At 39.2% G+C, this 18652-nt stretch overlaps 2 protein-coding genes across 2 annotated transcripts in view; both read right to left on the bottom strand.

Moving 5' to 3' along the window:
* LOC125271610 overlaps positions 1 to 18652 on the bottom strand; it is a 99255-nt gene that overhangs the window by 42129 nt on the left and 38474 nt on the right. The window lies entirely within an intron of this gene.
* On the bottom strand, positions 13607 to 15786 carry LOC125271618 (CMRF35-like molecule 6). The gene is made up of 2 exons (XM_048195735.1): positions 15481 to 15786; positions 13607 to 14020 (listed from the first exon to the last, which is right to left on the bottom strand). The coding sequence occupies exons 1-2, from the start codon at positions 15782 to 15784 to the stop codon at positions 13935 to 13937; spliced, it is 390 nt and encodes a 129-aa protein (XP_048051692.1). The 5' UTR covers positions 15785 to 15786; the 3' UTR covers positions 13607 to 13934.

Raw genomic sequence — 18652 nt, 5'->3', positions numbered from 1 at the left:
TTATAGAGCGAAAAATGTATGCCCATGGTTACTGAAAAAAGTTAATTTCCTGTTCTCATCACACTTGTAGGGGGCTGAAGTGAATCTTGGTTTGACCTACCGAAGAGCAAAAGAAAACCACAAGCACTTGCTGGTTGATCTTTAACATACTGCAAACCTGCAAACACATTTACAACAGCTCTTTATTTATTTAAAAATATTGGTTAAAGAGTGATTTTCTTAAATCACACAGATTATTTATTTATTTATTTATTTATTAAATGAAAACAAATCAATCATATGCTTCATTCAACTGTACACAGACTCCTCTCTGTTTATCATCTGTCATATTATCTGTCTGATGATGATCTCACCCATAACCTAATATCAGAAACTGACATTTCACATTCAGTAATACTGTTATTTTTTATGACATTTGTTTTTGTCAAAGATACACTATGACAAATTTAACCAGAGAGATAATAGAAATAACAGAAAGTGAAATTTACAGTAAAACCTGGAGAAGTGGTACTGGCATAAAGTCCTTTAATTGTCATACTTTTTTTTGTTAAAAATGTACATTTATGCAGTCTCTGCCATTGATTATTTCTTATAAAAGTAATATAGTCAAGTCACAATATTAACCAAAAAAAAAATCAGAATTCATCCTTTAAAACGGCTTTAAAATTGGACATTGTGTTGCCATGGAAACGGTACTTTAAACCCTTTTAGGGGGATCATCCCCCTAGTGGGCATTGTCTTTGGGCCATCTTTCTTTGGGCAAATTTATTTTAACTAATTTATAGTCAAAACTTTTCTAACATTGACAAAAACACACATTGTCGGAAAGGTCTTAATCTCAAGTTTCCATATATTGGCATAGTTGTTTTGTGATAGAAGTGATATTTTGACAGAAATGTATTAATTTGTCACAAGAGAATGCATCAAAACAATTTCAATGGAATGTGGATGACACCCATTTTTGGTACAGCGCCTAAGCAAAATCTAATGGGAACTTCAGTTTTTGTGATATTAACTTCAATGTCAATTTTGTAGTAAAAAGTATTTTATAAAATATATATTTAATATAAAATAAAAAAAAATAGTGGAGTACATTTGATTTACAGTAAATTTAAGTGAAGTTCCCATTTAATCTTCCAATCAACAGCCAGAATATATAAGCAGCTGCTTTCCTCTCTTCAGTCTCAGCTGTTCCAGCATCCCTCCACCTCCCCAAACTCCACCTTCATCTCAGGTTCCTTGCCTTATGTAATAATAATAATCACACATTTATTCACTGTGGTGGTGTATCAGAACTCGAGTTGAAGCTGCTTCATCGAGCTGGTGGTTTGACAGTAAACCAAATAAGTTAACCTAATACCTTAAAGATTATATAGGCAAACAAACTCATTAAACTTTTTTAACTTTTTCATAATTTTTAAAAATTCATAAAGTGTTTTCACTTCAGCAACAATCTGCCACATTAAAACAAGACCAAACTTAGGTCTATATTCCAAAGTATTCTTGAATTAAAACAACTGAAGTTTGAATAGTGCATTTTCACATATATGCTCAAAAAGGGGTTAAAAATGATCATCCTCATAATCTCTCTGTAGTATCTTTTGTATATATAAAACTAAAGCAGGTCAAAGATCAATAATCAAAGATGAGAAACTTTTTTAACTTGAGCTGCTGTTATTAAAGAGGTTTTCTGTGCCAAGAGCTGCATTTTAAATATACACATCTTTGCATCTGGAGTGGAAACTTTATAGTGCATTTTGTGTCACTTAAGGTCTGTATTTCCTGTTTTTATCACACCCTCAAACTGAGATGAACTGAGACAAACTCTTTATGCAGACCAGTAAACCTCTGACACACCTGCTATTTTAAACATGTGAAAGAAGAAACATGATCAGCAGTGGAAACTTTGAAGTGTCTCATGATTCGACAGGCTGAACGACCCTGATCAGTAAAACACCTCTTTAACACTAAACTATGGATTATAAGTAGATTTTTATTAACTAACTATAGACATAAGCAATAGGCTACTGGTGCAATGTGTGCTGATCTGTGATCTGTTATGAGTGAGTTAGTTGAGTCTCATGCGGTAAATGACCGCGGCGTAATCAGAGTGAATCTGGTCCTTACTGAAGGAGACTGTAACGTCACTGAGAGACTCTTCATGCTTCTGGAAACTGACAGACGCGTACAGGAGACCATCAGAGGGGATTGTGGGTAGTTCATGACTGTTCAACTGAGCTGATCCAGGATCTGTGAGAGAATCATGTCTGCTGTCTGCACATGATGACTGAACATGGAGAAAATAGAGAGAAAACGTGCATTGAAACGAGAAATTATCTCTTAAGCACAATATTGATACAAACATTCACACACTCTGACTCACCTTTATATTTTTCTTCTTCTTTCTCTTGTCTGATGTTGAGGTTCCTCCTAATTACCCAAAACAAAATTAATCGATCATTAGGAGAAAGACAAGCTAGATCAAACTGGAGAAGAACAGCAGCATCTGAGACAAAAACTCATTGAGTCAGTGAGATTTTACTGCTGCTGACAGTCAGAAGATTGAAGCAGCTCAGAGACACTTCAATAACTAATTTTTAATTTGTTTCAACATATAATAAATTATCAAACCTTGTCTCTTGTGTCTTAATTTACACACAGTCGCAGTGAATCCACCAATCAGCAGCAGAATCACACACACATAAATAATGATAATCATGGAGAAATCTGAAAATAAAACACAAAAGCATTAAAGAGAAATCAAGAGAAACACACAAATAATGTAATATCTAAACAAATATTAAGATTTATGACATTCATTTACAGCACTTTTCTGTGTAACATAAATATCTTTTTTAACATTTACTGGTTATAAATACATTTTATGCAACAAATGTGAGTAAAAACATAAAACACAGCTTACACATATGCCTTTAAGCATAGGCTATGTGTAAAAATGTATTATGTTTTCTTTAGCAAGCCTTTAACCACCTAGTTCATGGAAAACAGCATTTACAGCCAATGGTTTTTCAAAGGTTTTTAACAGTTATAGTGCCACCATGTGCCAATCTCCATAAAAGTTTGCATGCTTCTTAAGAATCATATGTCTCATGTGCTCACCTAATGACACAAAGTTCTGAGTTTTCATTTAGTATGATAGGCTTTTGGGTAGACTTGGCCATGCCCATTTTCTACATGACCCTGTTATAGCTTTCCATATGCCAAGTTTGATAATTATTGTCCTAGAGAGTCCAGAGAATTGTGCTAAAGTGGTTTTATTGAAGTTGACCGCAACATAGGACTAGTATGCGAAAGTAGGTTTCTGAAATAAGAAATAAGGTTTCTGCTAGCCTTAGTAATCCTGAACAGCTTGATTGGCTTGTTCAGGTGAGTTTGATTAAGGTTGGAGCTAAAACTCTGCAGGACAGCAGCTCTCTAGGACCGAACTTGCCTTCCCTGGTCTAGAGTAAATAGAGCAGATGAGTCTGCCTAGAGTGGATGAGTCTTGGTGGCTGGTTTGTCCTGGTTCTCCACCCTTGACTTGAGAAGCAGTTCCTGGCAAGTGCCATTGTCTCCTGAGTCCACTCCTAAAACTGCATTCTGCACAAACAGGGGCCTCTGACAGTTTAAGCTCTTTCCATTTGGGCTCTGCAATGCTCCCGGCACATTTGAACAGCTCATGGACAAAGTGTTGGAAGGAGTCCCTCATCATGAATCTCTTGTATATTTGGATCACCTTCTAGTCTATTGGTGGGTAATTAGATAAAGCACTCAATCCCTTCGTTGGGTGCAGGGAAGAGTGGCAGCGGCAGGTCTGAAACGGCACCCAGATAAGAGCCACTTCATGAGGTGGGAGTTTGCGTACCTTGGCCACAAACTGGGGAGGGAGGACATAGGTACCCTGGAGGACAATATTATCACCATCAGAGACTGACCAACCCCTACAGATCTGAGATGAGAATTGAAGAGTTTTCTGGGGCTAGCCTCTTACTTCTTGCATAGGGGTGCTAATCCTTTGCCTCCAACAGAAAACCATACTGACTGACAAGTACCACAAAGTACTCAATACCCTTCATTGGGCATTGATTGAGGCATCAGTCCTTGATCCACCTGACACTGCACTGCCTTTTGTTTTAGACATGGACGCAAGCAATGTTGGTATGGGGCTGGTGTTATTGCAGGAAGGGGCCAGATGGAGAGAGGCTGGTGGCATACTTTAGCAGGGTCTTTCACAAGTGTGAGAGGTGCTACTGTGTCAAAGGAATTGAGCTCCATGCAGTTATAATGGCCTTGATGCCTTCAAATACTACCCTTCACAATAAGGACAGACCATGCTGCACTCCGATGGTTGATATCCTTTAAGGAGCCTGAAGGTCAAGCTGCCCGAAGAACTCCAAACATACAACTTCACTGTAGCTCATAGACCTGGATCTAACCATACCAACACCAATGCTTTTTTCATTTTTTTTTTGCTTGTGCTGCTAAGGGCTGCTTTCACTATGAAAAGAGAGGCAGAGGAGGGACAACTGTGTCAGGAGAATGAGCCAGCACAGCCTTCATGTGGGACACTGAGGGTAGTTGACACACCAGAGTGGAAGTTGCAGAAGGAGCAGCATGAGGATATGAGGCCTATGCTTTGTTGGCAGGAGGCACAGCGGAGACCCGATTGGGGGGACATTGTGGGGTGCTCGTTGGTTACAAAGGGACCGTGGTCTTAATTCAACACACTGCGGCTGATATAGGGATGATAGTGATAGAGTATATATAGTGATAGAGGGCTCCAGCGTGCATGGAAAGAGCCCACCACCGGGGAGGATAGACGGCAAAATATAGTGCCCAAAGCATTGAGGGAAACAGGGTTAACAGCTTGTCATAGGAGTATGGGGTCCGGCTATTTTGGGGTGTCCAAAACACTCTTGGGCCAGCACAGAGGGATCTGGGGGATTTCTGCCGCAGATGTGATGCCTGTGCATTCTAAAAGGGCCCTCTTGATCAGTGCCATGCCAATCTTCAGTAGGCTGTAGGAGCACCAATGGAGAGAACAGCTGTGGACATCATGGGCCCCTTCCCCTTCACAGACAGAAGTAACCATTTTGTGCTCACCGCCATGGACTATGCGGTATGGCAGAAGTCATTTATAGTGATCAGGGGAGGAATTTTGAATCCAAGCTGTTTGTGGCCCTGTGTGAATGGCTTGGAATGGAAAAAACATGCACAATACCCCTGCACTCCCAGGGTGAAGGCTTTTTTGAAAGTTTGAATAGGACCTTGGCACAGCAGCTAGCCATTCTTACTGCTGACCATCAGCAAGACTGGGACACTCACCTTTCATTCTCATGGCCTACAGATCTGCGGTACAGGACTCTGTGCACCCCTGCTTTGCTTATGTTGGGACATGAGCTTTGAAGTATGCAAGGCAGTTGCAAAATCAAATGGAAACAGCCCATGAGATTGCTAGGGATCAATTGGAAAAGGCTTGCATTAAACAGAAGTGGAACTATGATGTTAGGAGCAAGAGAAGGAACTTATAGGCTTGTAATTCAGTTAGAGTGTACAGCCCAAAACTTGACTGCCACTGGGTGAGCCCCTGCTTGGTTCTAGAGAGGGTGGAAGAGAAAGTATATAGGGTGCAGATGCCACCCTATAGACAGGAAGGTAGCACTGCACAGAGACAGGCTGGCCCTGTCGGGGAAATTTGAAAAATGTATTGTGATTATTCCTATGTGCTTGATGATTACATAGTTTCTTTTAGAAGTGTGTAAGAATCCATTCTCTGAGTCACATAGAAACAGCCACATTTAGGGATTTATTTATGACTCATGGCCAAGCCTGAACAAACAACCATGTTTGTAGGTGACAAATGTGTGGGTTTTGTAGAGTAAGGGGGTGTGAGTGTCACGTGAAAGCTGGAAGGGTTCTTTTTCTAGTCACGTACCTAATATGGGAAGAGAACAGAGTTTTTAACCTTGGAAATTGAAGTATTAGAGAAGGGTGAGAGACTGTAATCTTGGTCTTACACTCTGCAGCTACTTGTGTTTCTGTTGACTGTCTGAACTTTCTTGCAAGAAATAAAACATTTTAAAGACAATTTGATGAGATTGTCTCTTATGCAGTGAGAGTCCTGTTGATTTTTGCCACAACACCCCATACAGAGTTAATATGACCATCTATTTTCAAAAGAGAGAGCCAAACCCCCTTGCCTCACAAAACAACATGGACATTGACCCCATGCCACACACCCCAGTCCCTTTCCCTAAACACCCCCATTCAGCCACTTTCCTCCCCTGTGTCCCTTGTCCAATAAATATATTTTTTTCTCTTATATACAGCATGGGTTGCAGCAAAAACAGTAAACTTGCCATTTTTTCATAGTCTCAGAATGACTAAGAACCTGTCTGGTTTCTACTAGTAGTGAAATGCAACAATATGATAATCTCTGCATCCAATCTCTGCATAATTACACATCACCTGTGTTCTATTTCATCTGCCTCTGTTGAGTCTCATGTGCCATAGTTTCACACATTCAGATGTATAAACCTTCCTCACCCTCGTTCATGATGACGATCAGATGTGTGTAAAGATAATTCACGTCTCTCTCTAATGTCACTGCACACCAGTATTTCCCAGCATCCTCTGCTGTCAGTCCAGTGATGGTCCCAGTGAAGACACTTGCAGTGCCGTCATCATTCAGAGTCAATCTGTCAGTCTTGGTCTCTTTCTCTTCATTGAGAGTATTTCTATCTCTAGTGGAGCACTTCCCCTTACAGAGAGACTTTGACTTTGATTTATAGATTGAATCATAAGGGCAGATGATCTCAGCAGATTCTCCTTCACGTCTCACCACTGGAGCCACTGCAAACACACAAACACAGACATTTAACACACATGATTCTGAATAGACTGTATTTACTACAATGAAATCATCTGAATTCACTCACTGATGAGGTCGAGCTGAATTTTGGTGTTCAGGGAGATGAAAGTCAAATGTGTGTCTCTGGTTTCTGCTCCACACCAGTAAACTCCAGCATCTCTCATGCTCACATTACTGATGCTCACTGTAAAAACTCTCTCTTCATTTCTCTCAGATGAAATATTCATTTCTGTCACTGTAGATGTGCTGATGTTTTGACAGATGTGATTATCATCCTCTTTGCAGAAATGAACTTCATGTTCCTCTGGGATGTGACAGCAGATGTTGACTTCTCCACCAAGATGAGCAGATTCAGTCACAAGCATTACATCTGCAATCCAAGATAAATTACATTAAAATCAGATCAGATAATTCAAACATACAAGATACAGTATTTCATGTTCCTCACCGTCTGTGACGTTCAGCTGAAGTTCAGTGAAGCTCTCAGTATAGTGAGACACATTCACTCCACACCTGTATGTTCCTGCATCTGCAGCTTTCAGCTCTCTAAAAAACACCATCAAGACTCCTGCTCTGGTGTCGTCATATAAAGAAACATCTCCATGCTCCATCCATTCATCCTGAACTCCTGGATTCTTCCTCTCTGAACATCCATCTGATTCTTTACAGATGTATTTTGGCTTGGTTTTGTATTGAGGATGTTCACACTTGATCATCATACGACCTCCTGAGTATCCGATCGCTCTAGACCCGCCCACTTTAGCTGCCATTTACAAATATCACAACTAATTAACTTCTCCACAAATAGAGATTGTAGAAACTTTAAAACCAGATTTAAATGAGCTTGTTTTACTTACTAATAATATGCACATTAACTGTATTAATAACTGAGTATCTGTACGATTGTTCTCTGATCCAAACTCCACATAAATAAACTCCTCCATCATCTGGTCTCACAGCAGAAATTCTCACACTGAAGATATTTTTCTGTCTGTTATCATAAATGCTCAATCTTTCCTTCTGATCCCATGTGTCAGTTGTGGATATCACCTCATCAGTGATGTCATTTCCTGTTTTGAATATACTCTTCCTAGCATACCTGTGACCCCATGAATATTCACAGCTGAAAGCAGCAGCGTTTCCACTCTCTGCCATCACTGTCTCTGACAGTCCACAACACAAATCTGTCAAGATTCAAGGTTTTATTTGTGAACTGGGAGAACTACATACAAATATGAAAAAAAAGAATCATTGAAAAATTATTTTTTTTCTGTACTCACCCATAATGTGCAAATGAACAGTATTAATAATAAAGTAACTGTACGTTTGTTCTCTGATCCAAACTCCACATAAATAAACTCCTCCATCATCTGGTGTCACAGCAGTAATTCTCACAGTGAAGAAGTTTTTATGTTTGTCATCAGAAATATTGAATCTTTCTCTCTTAATCAGTGTGCTGTAAATGGTCTTAATGGACTCTTTTCCTTCTTTAAATAGGATCTTAGGGTCTTCTGTGAATATTCACAGCTGAAATGGGCAGCTTCTCCACTTTTCAACATCACTTTCTTTGACACATTACAACATGAATCTGTAATTCACATAACAAATTATCACACATACACATACAAATACACACACACACACGGGTATGTATGTATGAACAGGATGTATATATTAGGTTTTGAAATGAGCATTACTTTTTCTACACAAACTTAGATCTTAAAATGACTGACCTTCTATCACTATCAAAGTCATATCGATGTACCATTTGCCATGAACCCCAATCCAGTAAGCTCCAGCATCTTGTGTGTTCAGTTCTCTAATGTAGATCATGAGGTTTCCATAATCATTGCAAATTAAAGTGAATCTTCCTTCATTAATCCATTGATCGTGTTTTCTATAATTTATTATTGTTGTACTCTGTAGCTTTTTCATGTATTTAGCTTTGTCTTTATGCCAAGGCTTCCATGAACTAACAAGAAGACTTCCTCCAGAATATCCAGTGACACTAAAGCATCTCACTGCACCTGTCAATCAGATTGATACTGTGATCAGAAACCTCATGAACAGAAAACAGCATCATTACTGCAGTGATGAAAGAGAAAAGCTCTGACCTGAGATCAGGTAGAAAGTGAAGAAGATGAGGAGGATCTTCATTGTGAGTTGAGTTCAGTCTTCTTTATGCTGAATGTTCTCTGTGTGAATCTCTCTGTCTCTACATCTGTCTGCTTTAGTTACTTCCTCTTTCTTCAGCTCTTTATCAGTAATGAGCAGCTTTACTGGCCCCTCCCACCATCAGCACTGACTGAATATTACATTAATCACACTGAAAGAGCGCCACCTAGTGGAGGATACAGTGTCTGATACTGAGAGATCATACAGGTTTCATCTTCTCTATATAGGGTCAAATGACTATGCAACAACATTTGTTTAAATCTTCCACTAGGAGGCAACAGTATATTTTACATGTAAGTTGTCTGTTGTCACGTTTTGAGTTTTCATGTTTTTGATCTGTTCATTGTTTAAGTCTTGCTTCCTTGCTCTGTGAATTAGTTCTGTTGTTGCCCTGTTTTTTACTATGGTTTCTGATTTGATTAGAGTTTGAGTTCAGCTGTGTCTTGTTAATTAGTCTCATTAGACCACAGTCCAGTGAAGGCTCCAGCCCCTGACTATCATCCAGATAAATACATTATGCCTATAAAAATGATATCATACATTATATTGTTTACAATACAACTGTTATATGAACTTCTATATTGTGCTATAAGAAGGCAATGTTCAGATCTGAGCATCTCATTGTGTCTGCAGTGTTTCTGGTCTCTTTTAACTCCTCAGATCATCAGAGGCTCATCAGCTGAAGTCTGAGTCTGATTGCTGCTTCTGTCACTTTAACAGGCAGTTGTGGATTCAGCACCACAGACAGCAGCTGTCAATCAAACTTCAGCATCACTGATGACAGTTTAACAACACAAACTGAACAAAGAGTGAAATGCTGAGACTTGACTTTATCTGCTTCCTTTGCTTCATCTTTAACTTTTGTTTTTGTTTTGTTTTTTAATAAACATCTTCATGAAATACAATATTATGTCAATGTTTAATTCTTCCATTTTTATTTCAAATTCACAGTGGGCGTGTAAATCAGCATCATTTATAATTCATCAATGCAGAGAACCTATACAAAGATCATTTCACTAAAACCAAGATATTTAACAGGTATTAAGTGAATGTGACATGTGAAGGTCTATGGTAACCCATACTCTGAATTTAACCTATCCAAGTTAGTGTGCACACATTATGAGCAGTGAGTAGTAAAAACACACACTACAAACAGTGAACACACACACCCGGAGCAGTGGGCAGCCATTTTGCTGTGGCACCCGGCGAGTGATTGGGGGGTTAGGTGCCTTGCTCAAGGAAACTTCAGTCATTTCCTGCTTATATTGAGAATCAAACCCGCAACCTATGGGTTTCCAGTCTGACTCTCTAACCATTAGGCCATGACTGCCCCGTTAACACATATTTACCACTAGATGGAGCCAGAGGTTTCAAAACAGTTTGTGTTTACAGTCTGAGTCAAGTTGATGCTCTCAAGGAATCTTGTATTTGTTTAATTTCTTTGTTGTATGTACTTAAATGATACTAAGGAATTTCACAAAATTACATTTTATTTTCTTTCAGAAAAGGTATATAGTTTGACAGGCCTACTGCTGGTGTCAGTTTGATATTTCAGAGTGAAGTTGAAACCCAATACAATTTAAAAGTGTAATTCAGCTATTTCTCCAAGAAACAAAGGATGCACTTGGAGGCTTCATTTGAAGGAGCCTTTGAATTGGGACAGCCTTCACCACCCTTTCAATGTGGCCTTCAGAGGATGCAGCCTCTGAATTGGGACGCAGCTATACAGAGTCAGACGCAGATGCTCATTATTAACTTTTTTCAACTGAAGAGATCTAAATCTTTTCATAGCAGAATAAAGTTGAATGCCCAACAATGTAGTGCTCAAGAATGTAAAATGTACTAGTACTACAGAAATCAAAGAGGGACATTTGAACAGTTGGGCATTTGATGTTTAAAAAGCCAGCAGATATTTTATTATGTACACTTGTTTATGACTGCAGTTGGTTAGAAAGTGGTTTTGAGATTGCACTTCCCTTTAACCTCTTAGCATTCCTAAGGTATGTGTACCACGAGTGGAATGCTAACAGGTTAACAAACATTTTAGACATGACTAAAACCTTTTGGAAGAAGAGCTGGGATGTGTTATACATAATACTTTTATTTTTCATATATTAAACATTTTTCATATATTCATATATTAATAGAGCATCTAGTGTAAAGTCTATGCACATCATTGTAACATGAACATTTCCTGTTTTTATCACACCTGCAGGAGGGTGAAGGGCTTCTTGGTTTGACTCAAAGAAGATACATAAAGCAGAAGAAAACCACAAGCTGAAGAGCATCTCATGTTGATCTTTATCGCACTGACCATCATATCAAATAATCTTGTGAACACAAAGACCTGAGACACTTACCAGCAAGTCTTTTCAATTTAAATGAACACAGTTTCAGGGTCCAAGTTTAGTTTGTTTGTGAAGAATAAACAGACTCGTTCAGGAAACCCACAGTGAGACTCAACAGAGACAGAAACAGACTGATGAAGTGGAAAGTGTGTGTAGGTCTGCAGAAGAGAAAGGCTAAGATGTGGTCATGCATGTTTCAAAAAAAAAAACAATATAACCAAAACCTAGATGCACAAAGGGGACCATCTTTATGTTAATGTTTATTTATTTTTTTAACGCACAAGACATGCACCAAAGTTCTTGTGTGTTTCATGTGTAAATTTAATTCTGGACATCATGATTTTCTCTTTATTCTCAGATTCCACATTCTCTCTCAGATTCTGGAATCAAGTTTCGTTCAGTTTCCAGAAGCATGACGAGTCTCTCAGTGAAGCTAGAGTCGATTTAATGATGGTCAGACACAACAAGACTCAACTATTTTCCTTCATGGAGTTGTTTTTGAATGTTTACAAAAATATTTAAAAAAATAGACAGTATACTTATATTGGATTTGGTTATTTTTCTGTAAAATCAAAAGGGCATCAAAAAAAATGCTCTTAAATCCAGTAGATCTCGGTGGTTTGGATGGAAAAATGACGTTCAAGACTTTAACACCTCTGGCATTCATGAGAAAGAAATTCATAAAAAAAAAAATGTCATCTGTCTGCACACGATCTCACCCATATCATCACAACAACATCAGAAACTGCAGACAGCAATTCCCAGGGTTTGTGAACCCAGATAGACTGGCGCTTGTGCTTTCACTGCAGATACACAGCTTTAATAGCAAAGAGCGCTGTTTTTAGCTGGAGAATACAGATTCATTATAACATGGAATAAGATCAGTGAATGTCATTCACTACGCAACCAGTACTGGGAACGCCCACTAGCAACCTCACCGCCAGCCATTGGCGTCATGGAGTGACAAAGTGTGAATGCAGCTTTAGTCTTTATTGTCTTCTGCCCACAAATGATTCTGTCTCTCTCTGTTCTGTCGCACTGTGTGTTTCTGGAGTAGGTCTCTTAACCTTCTGTTTTCTGTGGCTTTGAGCTGGATGGAAAATGGCGTGTTTATCACCAAACACACACACAAAAACAGTAATCTTGCATTTTCATAAAGACTTTGTGCCAAAGTTATTCAAAGGCTGTTGCTTTGAAGCATAAAATAAAGCAGCTTCAATATTCAATTATTGATATTCAAATTGTGTGATTTGAAGAACAATACTTTGTTTGACAAGGGTCAAGCCGAAGATGTGTGATGATCTGTGATCACTGCTGTGAGTGAATTCAGTCTGCAGTAACTGACAGCGGCGGAGTCTAACGCAGACTTGCTCTAGAATCGGAGGGGTTTTCACATTGGGTATATTTGCAGAAGTCTGAGTATGAGTCAGATTGTTTCAAGTTCCCGCTGCGTTGATCTGGTTTCACAAACACTTGATTCTGTCATGCATGGTGCATTCATGTTCATGAAGATGTATCAGTGTATTGTTTTTTTATTATTATTAAATTGGTGCTATCAAAACTTGGGTTCACTGTATGTGCGTCACATGGAGGTGGCTTTCTGCTGCTTGCAAATGGACTCTTTTACCATTGATTTGCCACTCTGATTGCACTCACTCAGACACACTCTCGCTTGTATCCAGGGTAATTCATCATCATTGTCATCCTTTAAATGTGTTTTGTTTAGGTGATCATCATGGACAGGTTTACTTCCTGAACAAGTGCAAACTCAAGTCAAAGTTGCTTTCACATTCATGCAAACTCAAACAGGCTTTTACATAGCCAATTATCCATGTGAACCGTGCCCCATTTTGAAAACAGCCAGTGTGAAAGCAGCCTGAGATCAAACAAGAGAAAAACATGATGTGCAGAATGAAACTTGCAGACAAAAACACACAAAAACTTAAAGGTGCTCTAAGTGATGTCACACGTTTTTAGGCCAAAACATTTTTTGTCACATACAGCAAACATCTCCTCACTATCCGCTAGCTGCCTGTCCCCTGAACACACTGTAAAAAAATGCAGTCTCTGTAGTCACCACAAGCTCCAAAAATGGCAATAAAAACAAACTGGTGCAGCCTGGACCACTTAACATAATAAACATGCTCCAGCCAATAACCGACAAGAATGATATTAAATGTGCGTTCATGACTGTTTCAGGAAGCACGGAGGGGAGGGAGAGGAGGAGGAGGGAGGGTCTAGCTAGCCTCTGATTTGTTTGACAACACTTCGAACGTCAACAGGAAGTTACTCCACCCAGGATCGCTTAGAGAACCTTTAAGTGCATGAAGACACAGACTCACTGCTTTACTGTGTCTCGTCTGATGTTGAGCTCATCCCTAAAATTACAAAACAATATCAATGAACAGTGAGGTGCATCTGACAAAATGTTCTTTTGAAGACATTCATCTTATTTGATAAAGACTATTCGTATACAATGTTTTTTTGTGTTAAGCTGTAGTAGTCATAATCAGTGTGTGTTCATGAAGGACAGCATCACCTCATCTTATTAAACACTCAATCACAGTGAATCCTCCAATCAGCAGCAGAGTCGAACATATAGAAATAATGTTGAACAAAAAGAAATCTGAAAATACATAAAGACATACAGAGAAATGGGGATGCACAGACAGGGATCATTTATATACACCATTGAGCCATTACATTATGGCCACCCCCAGCCTAGAGCAATGAGCGAAGACCAAGTCTGGACACACCGATTACCAACAGAGGCTATGGCACCTGGATGCACTGTTGGGCGGACACAGGCCGACAACAGTTTTCTTGGAACACTTTAGGCCTCAGAATCCCAATAGCACAATACCTCAGGTATCTGAACATTTTTGCAGACCAAATACACCCATTCATGGCAACTGTGTTCCCTGCAGATGATGGCCATTACCAACAGGACAATGCGGATTGCCACACTGCCCTAAAACATGATGATGAATTTCTGTTAAAGGTCCCGTTCTTCATGATCCCATGTTTCAAACTTTAGTTAGTGTGTAATGTTGTTGTTAGAGTATAAATAAAATCTGTAAAATTTTAAAGCTCAAAGTTCAATGCCAAGCGAGATATTTTATTTAACAGAAGTCGCCTACATCGAACGGCCAGTTTGGACTACATCCCTCTACTTCCTTCTTTAATGACGTCACTAAAACAGTTTTTTGACTAACCTCCGCCCACAGGAATACACAAGAGTTGCGTTTGTAGAGTGTGTTTGTCGCCATGTCGTCGAAACGCTGTTATTTTCATCCCGCAGTCCAATCACCGGGTCTGATTCCGGCTCAAATTGATAGGGTAAAATTAAAGACATGTTTACAATAACACTGAGCGCGTGCATCTCCACGTTATGGTAAGAGGCGTGACCTTTCCGGGCAAGATGCACTCAGAGCTGTCGAATCACAACACAGGAACCGCTGGCACAATCAGAACTCGTTACGTATTTCTGAAGGAGGGACTTCATAGAACAAGGAAGTCATCAGCCCGTTTTTATGACAGTGGAAACAGCGGTATACAGATAAGTAAATTATGTGAAAAATACTGTGTTTTTTTACACGCGAAACATGAACACATGTTATATTGCACACTATAAACACAATCAAAGCTTCAAAAAACCACAAAAAACGGGACCTTTAATACCCTGGCCTGACATGAACCCAATCAAACATTTGTGGTTTGACTTGGCAAAACAGGTTTGCACAACATCACCACCACCCTGCAATGTAGAGGAACTGAATGACCTGCTGTTGACATTATGGTACCAGATACCGCAGGAGACCTATCACCTCCTCATTAAATCAATGTCTTGCCACGTGGCCGCTGTTTTGTGGGCTAAAGGAAGTCTTACAGGTTATTAGGTGGTCATAATGTAATGGCTCAGTGGTGTATATACAATAAACGAACATATAAAATTGATGGCAAATCAACACAGTTATGAATAAATGAAAAGTGCCAAATCAACTAGTTGATGAAACCATAAATATGAATCAATAATGAAAAACTGCCATCATGTGCTCTGAGAGATGTGTGAGTGCTGTTTCCTACCCTGTTTTACATTGAGGTTGACTTTAGTGATGATGTGAGATCCACACCAGTATATCCCAGAATCCTCTTCTCTCAGATCAGTGATGTTCACAGTAAAGACTCCAGTAGAAGCTTCATCACTGAAAGAGAATCGATCATCTCTGATCGTCTCCAATGAAACTCCATCCTTCACACACATGGAGGGTTCATGTGCTTTGCAGAAGAGTTTCTGATGTTCATCATGATGTTTGCACTGGATTGACATGTCGTCTCCTTCATACTTAGTCAAGTTCAGCTCTGGAAATGATGAGAAATAGAAGAACATCAATTCACAGCCATAGTTTGACATATTCAGATGATAAACCTTCCTCACCCTCGTTCATGATGACGATCAGATGAGTGTAAAGGTAATTCACGTCTCTCTCTAATGTCACTGCACACCAGTATTTCCCAGCATCCTCTGCTGTCAGTCCAGTGATGGTCCCAGTGAAGACACTTGCAGTGACGTCATCATTCAGAGTCAATCTGTCAGTCTTGGTCTCTTTCTCTTCATTGAGAGTATTTCTATCTCTAGTGGAGCACTTCCCCTTACAGAGAGACTTTGACTTTGATTTATAGATTGAATCATAAGGGCAGATGATCTCAGCAGATTCTCCTTCATGTCTCACTACTGGAGCCACTGCAAAAGAAACTGTACATGAATAATGTTTATATAATAGTTCTGATTTAGTGTATAATATTAACAAAAATACTTTAACTGCTCAGGTTCCTCATCCTCACCAATACAGATTTTATAAACTTTCAAATAAGATTTTTTCTACTTACTACTAACATGTAAATGAACAGTATTAATAATGGAGTAACTGTATGATTGTCCTCTGATCCAAACTCCACATAAATAAACTCCTCCATCATCTGGTCTCACAGCAGTAATTCTCACACTGAAGAGATTTTTCTGTTTGTAATCAGAAACATTGAATCTTTCTTTCTTCTTCCATGTGCTGTAAATCATCTCAACTGAGTCTTCTCCTTCTTTGAATATGATCTTGGGATCATTAATATGATTCTGTGAATATTCACAGCTGAAGGTGGCAGTTTCTCCATTACTCACTATCACTCTCTTTGACACTTTACAACATGAATCTGTAACTTACATAATAAAGAAATATATTTTACTTTTATACAGACTTTAAATTGATCAAGTATTTTACTACACCGAGATTTTGATCTTAAAGTGACTGACCTTCTTCCACATTTAAAGTCATATCTATACCCCACTTGTAAAGAACACCAATCCAGTATTCTCCAGCATCATGGTCATTCAAATTTCTGATGTAGATCATGAGGTTTCCTTCATTATTTCGAAACAGTGTGAATTTTCCTTCATTGATCCATTTATCATGTTTCGTATCATTCATTATACTTCTCCACTCAGGTAATTTATTAAAGCATTTAACATTTGCACTGAACCAAGACTTCTGTGTATCAACAAGAAGACTTCCTCTAGAATATCCAGTGACACTAAAGCATCTCACTGCACCTGTCAATCAGATTGATACTGTGATCAGAAACCTCATGAACAGAAAACAGCATCATTACTGCAGTGATGAAAGAGAAAAGCTCTGACCTGAGATCAGGTAGAAAGTGAAGAAGATGAGGAGGATCTTCATTGTGAGTTGAGTTCAGTCTTCTTTATGCTGAATGTTCTCTGTGTGAATCTCTCTGTCTCTACATCTGTCTGCTTTAGTTACTTCCTCTTTCTTCAGCTCTTTATCAGTAATGAGCAGCTTTACTGGCCCCTCCCACCATCAGCACTGACTGAATATTACATTAATCACACTGAAAGAGCGCCACCTAGTGGAGGATACAGTGTCTGATACTGAGAGATCATACAGGGTTTATCTTCTCTATATAAGGACTAATGACACTGAAGATAATTGATCAGCGTTATTTTAATTTTACACTAGAGGGCGTACATGTACATGCAAATTCAATGAGGTCCCATAGAGTCCATACATACATGTGCTGGTCATATAATTAGAATATCACATCAAAAAGTTGATTTATTTCACTAATTCCATTCAAAAAGTGAAACTTGTATATTATATTCATTCATTACACATGGACTGATATATTTCAAATGTTTATTTCTTTTAATTTTGATGATTATAACTGACAGCTAAGGAAAATCCCAAATTCAGTATCTCAGAAAATTAGAATATTACTTAATTACCAATACAAAGAAAGGATTTTTAGAAATCTTGGCCAACTGAAAAGTATGAACATGAAAAGTATGAGCATGTACAGCACTCAATACTTAGTTGGGGCTCCTTTTGCCTGAATTACTGCAGCAATGCGGCGTGGCATGGAGTCGATCAGTCTGTGGCAGTGCTCAGGTGTTATGAGAGCCCAGGTTGCTCTGATAGTGCCCTTCAGCTCTTCTGCATTGTGGGGTCTGGCATATCGCATCTTCCTCTTCACAATACCCCATAGATTTTCTATGGGGTTAAGGTCAGGCGAGTTTGCTGGCCAATTAAGAACAGGGATACCATGGTCCGTAAACCAGTTACTGGTAGCTTTGGCACTGTGTGCAGGTGCCAAGTCCTGTTGAAAAATGAAATCTGCGTCTCCATGAAGTTGGTCAGCAGCAGGAAGCATGAAGTGCTCTACAACTTCCTGGTATACAGCTGCATTGACCTTGGACCTCAGAAAACACAGTGGACCAACACCAGCAGATGACATGTCACCCCAAACCATCACTGACTGTGGAAACTTTATACTGGACCTCAAGCAACGTGGATTGTGTGCCTCTCGTCTCTTCCTCCAGACTCTGGGACCCTGATTTCCAAAGGAAATGCAAAATTTACTTTCATCAGAGAACATAACTTTGGACCACTCAGCAGCAGTCCAGTCCTTTTTGTCTTTAGCCCAGGAAAGATGCTTCTGACGCTGTCTGTTGTTCAAGAGTGGCTTGACACAAGGAATGCGACAGCTGAAACCCATGTCTTGCATACGTCTGTGCGTAGTGGTTCTTGAAGCACTGACTCCAGCTGCAGTCCACTCTTTGTGAATCTCCCCCACATTTTTGAATGGGTTTTGTTTCACAATCCTCTCCAGGGTGCGGTTATCCCTATTGCTTGTACACTTTTTTCTACCACATCTTTTCCTTCCCTTCACCTCTCTATTAATGTGC

The sequence above is a fragment of the Megalobrama amblycephala genome, linkage group LG7 (assembly GCF_018812025.1).
Source record: "Megalobrama amblycephala isolate DHTTF-2021 linkage group LG7, ASM1881202v1, whole genome shotgun sequence".
NCBI lineage: Eukaryota > Metazoa > Chordata > Actinopteri > Cypriniformes > Xenocyprididae > Megalobrama > Megalobrama amblycephala.
Note: the sequence above shows the minus strand (reverse complement) of the source record. Positions and strands in the feature narration are given on the sequence as shown.

Bases quoted from the DNA above. Each gene is read 5' to 3' on its own strand.
- LOC125271618 (XM_048195735.1), bottom strand. From the start codon at position 15,784: ATGTTCTTCTATTTCTCATCATTTCCAGAGCTGAACTTGACTAAGTAT. The intron at 14,021-15,480 runs GTAGGAAACAGC...ATGTATTTTCAG, and splicing joins CAACCTCAATGTAAAACAGG to ATTTCTTTTTGTTCAACATT.